We start from the raw sequence: 5,486 nt of genomic DNA, 5'->3' as shown, positions 1-5,486 counted from the left end.
TGTCAAGTCCAAAGGCACCAGAACCACTAAATGAAAAAGCTGAGAAGTTGATGAATGACCAACTGCAGCTTGTTTTCTGTTCATTACAAAGCTTGTTTTACATTCATCACATATCCTATGGAAGGATAGAAAAGTCAAGCCTCACTCCCCTCGGGGTTAAGGCAGAAAAGCAAAAATAAGATATGCCATAGAAAGAGTCCAATTTGGAAAATGAGCAAAATCCAGAGATGCCTTGGAGATGGTATCTGTATTTCTTAGCAGCCAGGAATTGCATTGAAGATCAAAGAAACAACCCATGATTTCCCAGGAAACCGTGTTTGTTTATTTAAATTAAAAAATGTGAAAATTACAAACTGTTAAATACGGAAGACAATTCTACACAACTCAATAGAATAAGAAGGAAGTATATACATCAGTTTTTAATAGGCGCAGATAGATTTGCACCAAACCTCAGGATAAAGCAATGGAAAATGTGACAATGCACATGTCCATTGCAGTAAAGTTTCAGAATTCAAGTGATTTCCAGGCAAGGGGCCAAACTTAACTTGGCTTCTTTCAGCTTAAACAGCCCCCTTTGGAGCAAATCCACACTGAATCTTAAAGTGAACAGAGGGCCCTTTTCCCTAAAGATAAACGTCCTCTAACTCTGTATTAAAGCAGAGTGATAAACCAGCTCCTAGCTGTTAACCCTTCCATGGAGACAGTAATGATTGTTGTGTCTCCAGTGCAGGGAGTTTGTATTTAAAAACAGAAAAAAGTTTTGCAACTAGAATTAAATCTGACCTTTTGGTGTGTTTCTCCTCCTCCTTGCATTCATGAGTCTAAATGGTCTGCTACGAAGTTATGGACCATAGACATAACATGGAGACATTATCAAGCATGCCTGAGGAGTTTTTAGACTCCTCCTTTCCTTAGGGAGTATTAACATCCCTCTACCAGGAATCTCACCTAGGGAACTTTGCAGAATAAAATGTGGTCTCTGTCTCTACGGCTCAATCCAGGGAAAATTAGGCAGGGTTGGGTGGGTGTTTTGCTCTGAATTCCCCAGTTACATGTCCTGAGTATCCATCGGCTCCTTTAAAAGAAGCAGATCCTTTTTCAGGCCAACTGGCCAAGGGGAAAATATTTTGTTCTCCGTAAGCTTCCTCACCCCAGGCCATGCAGGATTTATCAGAGTCTTCAAAATCTAAAGACATCCTCCCGGTCCCCTAGGGACACCGATCCTTGAGGAGTCTCATGAAGCAGTAAGCCTCTTGATGACATGCTCCGGACCACACAGCAAACGAGTGTCAGGGCTCTGGACCAGGAAACACAGAGCCGAGCTTCGTACAAACCCTGTCTGAGAACGCCCTTCTAGGTCTCGGTTACGTGACGAAATACCACACTGGGGAGCCCCATGTAATTCCCTCTCCCAGCTCAGAAAACTAGGCTGGGAAAATGCGCAGTAGCAGAGCTAGCGCTTGGCCTTGTCCGACCCCACCAATACCCCCTCTGGAAACGGCAGTAAGAGTCCCTGCATGGCCATTAGGAACGCAGATTCGAGTCTAGGTTAGCCCTCCCAGCCAAAAAAAAAGCATTTCAGCTTATAATGCTGGATGACAAGTCACATAGTTAAAAGTCATAGGTTGGAAAGGGAATCAAAACAATAGATCATCTCTTATAACTCTGGCCAACGTGAACAGGTTAAAAAGTTGCATTTCTTTTCCCTTCCAGAATGCAAATGGTCATGTTCAGATCTCCAGCTCTCTCCCATGAAAATTCCTCCATCAATATTTCCCCTCTAGTCCAAAAGACCTCTGAAAGGAGCTCTGTGACTGGCTAGGAGCTAGTGCTCCAGGTACACAGTGGAGGTACTTACAACCAATCAGATCTAGAAGAAGAAAGTTCTGGGCAAATGAGTAAATCAGCACTAGTCCCCTAGCATGTCCTTTAGGCATTTGACAGCCCTCAGAGAGGGCAGGTGATACAGGAGTTTCGGAGGTCATCCAGTGACAAAATGACAGCATACGCAGGGGCCTGCAAAATTCGAAGCAGGAACCCCAACACCCAGGCCCCAGAGTAAACGTGTAGACCGCAGGTCTTCAGGGATTTTTCAGTGGCCTGTTCAAGCCACAGACGCGTCAGAGACTCCTTGCTGCTGCTGGCTCCGGCTGAGCCTTGTCCCCCACCCCACCCCGATTCCGAGGCTCGCCGGGGGTCACATCACTGCACTAGAAAAGTGCCACCAGACACTTGGAAAGTGCCCTTCCTCTCTCTAAGGGTGCTGGCTGACGGGGCCGCCTGCAGAGGCCCTGGGGGTGCTAGGAATTCTGATGGATGTTCTCTGAGGACCCTTCGCTGCTTTCGTTGAGGGGCGTCTCGGAAGTCTCTCCCAGCTCATCGTCCGCCACCTCCTCCTGGATGGTGAGATGCACGTCCGGGGAGGAGGACTCGGAGCTCACACTGTCCCCTTCCATGGAGCAGAGGGTGCAGGACAGGGCCGGTGCCACGCTCTCTTGCAGCATGTTCAGCATCATGGGCACCTGCACGGATCTCAGGCCCGACACCATGGGCAGGGGCTTCATGGCCTCCCCCCAGAGCCGCTCCTCGTCTTTATACAGCAGCAGAAGGCTGGACTTCTTCTCCCGCCTCTTGGATTTCATGTAGCCCAGCATGATTCCAATCAAGAAAATGCCATAGAAGGACATGACAACCAGGATGTAGAAGTATTCGTTGCCGTTGCTGCTGCCGCGGCCGTGCACGTGGGACTCGAGGGGGCTGCTGGAAGCTGCGGGGCTGGGGTGCGTGGTGTTCAGAGGCTCCATCCTCAGCATCGAAGGGCTGCTCGCTCGGCGAGGATCTGGGGGAAAAACTGCCAGTTAGAACGCTCCCCCAGTTCCGTGGTACCCCGAGAAGGCTGCACAGGAGCTTTGCAGAATTCCGTTATCAAAAAAGCTTGCAAAGCATGTGGAAATGAGCGAAAGAGGTTCCCCCAAAGAGTTAACAGGGCTTACCGAGCAGGGGTGGGAGTTGGCGGGGGGTTAAGGGAAAAGAAAGAAGGACTTTCATTTTTTAGTATATGCATGTCTGTACTATTTGCGTTTCATAAAGTAAGCATAAATTACTTCGATAATTTTAAAAAAAGGAAAAGGAAAAATCAATGCAAGGCAGGACAGCATAATGAAAATAAAGAACATTTTGGTCATTGGGAAACTTTTTGTAACTGAGCCAGAAAAAACGTTTACATTTTGCTTCTAAATTCAAAAGTTTCCTTAGAACAACAACAAAAAGAACAGAAAGAAAAGAAAGGAAAGCATCATCTACTAATTGTCAGAAATAACCATCTTTCATATGTATATGAAGCAAAGTAGCATGGCTAACTTACCAAAGACAAATTCTTCCAAAGTCCTGAATTCCTCAAATACCAAGTCCTGGAGCGATTTCCCTCGGTGCCGGGCTCAGCGCTCTGACAGCTCTGCTGCGGCAGTTGGGATATATAGTCAAGCCATGCATCGTCACGTGTTCAGGGAGGAAAATTTACAACAGAGGCTAGTCGTGGCAAAGTGAACAGTGAACTTTCAAAAGCACTGCAGTTCAACTCACTCAACTCCGCAGCTGTGAAAAGAGAAAGACTGGGAATTGGGAACCACTCCTCACTCCCAGAGCTCAGCCAAAGTTTACAGGTGTTTGTGAAAATGGATGGAAAGAGGAGAAAAGAAAGTACTAAGTTGGAACTTTTCCCCCTAAATCCACTTCCATTGAAAAATCAGTCCATGGTTTATCCCATCTTTGGGAAATAATCATCACGTCTCCTACTGGTTGTCAGAGGCAGTCAAATACTATAATCTGAATGAAAGAGAGTTGAAAGCTAGTGTAGGATTTAGTCAAGAAACCTGTTTTAGAGCAACTAAAGACACAATAACACTTAAATGCAATACATGATCCTTGATAGGCTATAATAACAGAGGGAAAGTCTCGAAAGGACATTATTGAGACATATGGAAAAAATGGAATATAGACTCTAAGCTTTGTATCATAGTTAAATTGTTTGAACTTGATAACTATATTTAAGACAGTTATATAAGTGACTCTCCTTATTTTTAGGAAATATACATGAGCATATTATGTATTCAGGGAGCATGATGTATACAACCTCTTCTCAAATGGGCAGAAAACAGATAAATAGATAGATGATGGATTGACAGATTTGTTGATTGATGGATGGAGAAAGAGAAATTATACAGCATATATGGCAAAATGTTAAAATTGGTGGGTCTAGGTATCTGGGTGGTGGGATGTGTTGCAGTTCTCCTTGTGGGATTTGTATTATTTTTGCAACTGTTCCATAAGCTTGACATTTATGCAAAATAAGGATTTTATAAAAGGAAACTAGAGTTTACATATCAGTTTTTCTACTAACTATGAGCACTTGATAAAATGCTCCCACAAATTCCCACCCTTCAAATTCCTGATCTGTGAAATTGTTGGAGTGGGAGTAAGGGCTTCAGTGGGTAAATTTATATGAACCCTCAGATTTAAGGGTTTGCCATTCTAAGATTTCAGGTTGGCTGGCACAGGGTTACCCTTTGAAAGTACAAAGCTTCTTATGTACTTTGGGATTTATGAGATTAGTAATCACCCAGAGACGTCAAGCACCATAAATTGGAACTGGCTGAGAGCTTTGAGGAGGTAGGACAGGGGTGAAGAAAGAGGTTACCAGATTCGAGAAGCAAGGAAGTGCAAAGTGAGATACCATGGAACCAAACAGAGGCTGGGGTTTCAAACCTGAGCCAATAGCCCTAAGGCAGTAAAGAACCATGTCTTCTTGGAAGACAGAGGTGCAGGGACAAACCTAGGATAGAGCCTAGAGAACGAAGCAAATCAGAGCGAAGGGAAGGGAAGAAAAGAACAAAATCCATTGCAAGAAGAAGAGAGGGAACAGCCCAGGTGAAATTCCGCTGGATGTTAGCTTAGTCCCACTGAGGTATGGATGTTTCTACTACAGTTAAATGAAATGATATAAGTAAACCACTTAGCCCCATGGCTAGCATAATGTGCATACTCAGACCAAGATTTGGGTTGTTAAGAGCACCTTGGTGCTACCAAGGGCTTCAGTTTGCTTCCTGATGTGTGTAGATCTGGGTAGGAGGTCAGAGCCCAATAACTGTACTTTCTTCTACCTGTGCTGTCTCCAGACATTTCACTGCTGCTGTGGTCCTTTTCCCTCACCTGCACCTCATAACATATAGCTCAGGCTTCCCTGTGGCTCTCACTTATATCAGCAGTGTGAACATAATGGGTTGTCTTTTTTATATCCTATCTAAAAAGAAAATCTTCATCCAACCTAATATCATAAAGTTTTCTCCAGTTTTTCTTCTAGAAGTTTATTATTTTATCTCTTACATTTAAATTATGATCCATTTCAAGTTAAGTTTTGTATGTGATACAAGTTAGATCAGTGTCTTTCTTCTGCATATGAATGTCCAATAGTTACCAAACCATGTTAA

The 5,486-nt window shown here is 44.2% G+C and overlaps 1 protein-coding gene across 1 annotated transcript; it reads right to left on the bottom strand.

Moving 5' to 3' along the window:
• Window positions 1–307: 307 nt before the first annotated feature.
• KCNE4 (potassium voltage-gated channel subfamily E regulatory subunit 4) lies at window positions 308–3,434 on the bottom strand. Its single transcript, XM_077152046.1, has 2 exons — window positions 3,365–3,434; window positions 308–2,839 (listed from the first exon to the last, which is right to left on the bottom strand). The coding sequence occupies exon 2, from the start codon at window positions 2,811–2,813 to the stop codon at window positions 2,301–2,303; it is 513 nt and encodes a 170-aa protein (XP_077008161.1). The 5' UTR covers window positions 2,814–2,839; window positions 3,365–3,434; the 3' UTR covers window positions 308–2,300.
• Window positions 3,435–5,486: the final 2,052 nt, after the last annotated feature.

This window comes from Tamandua tetradactyla, chromosome 3 (genome assembly GCF_023851605.1).
Source record: "Tamandua tetradactyla isolate mTamTet1 chromosome 3, mTamTet1.pri, whole genome shotgun sequence".
Classification (NCBI taxonomy): Eukaryota; Metazoa; Chordata; class Mammalia; order Pilosa; family Myrmecophagidae; genus Tamandua; species Tamandua tetradactyla.
This window is presented reverse-complemented; position numbering and strand designations above follow the sequence as displayed.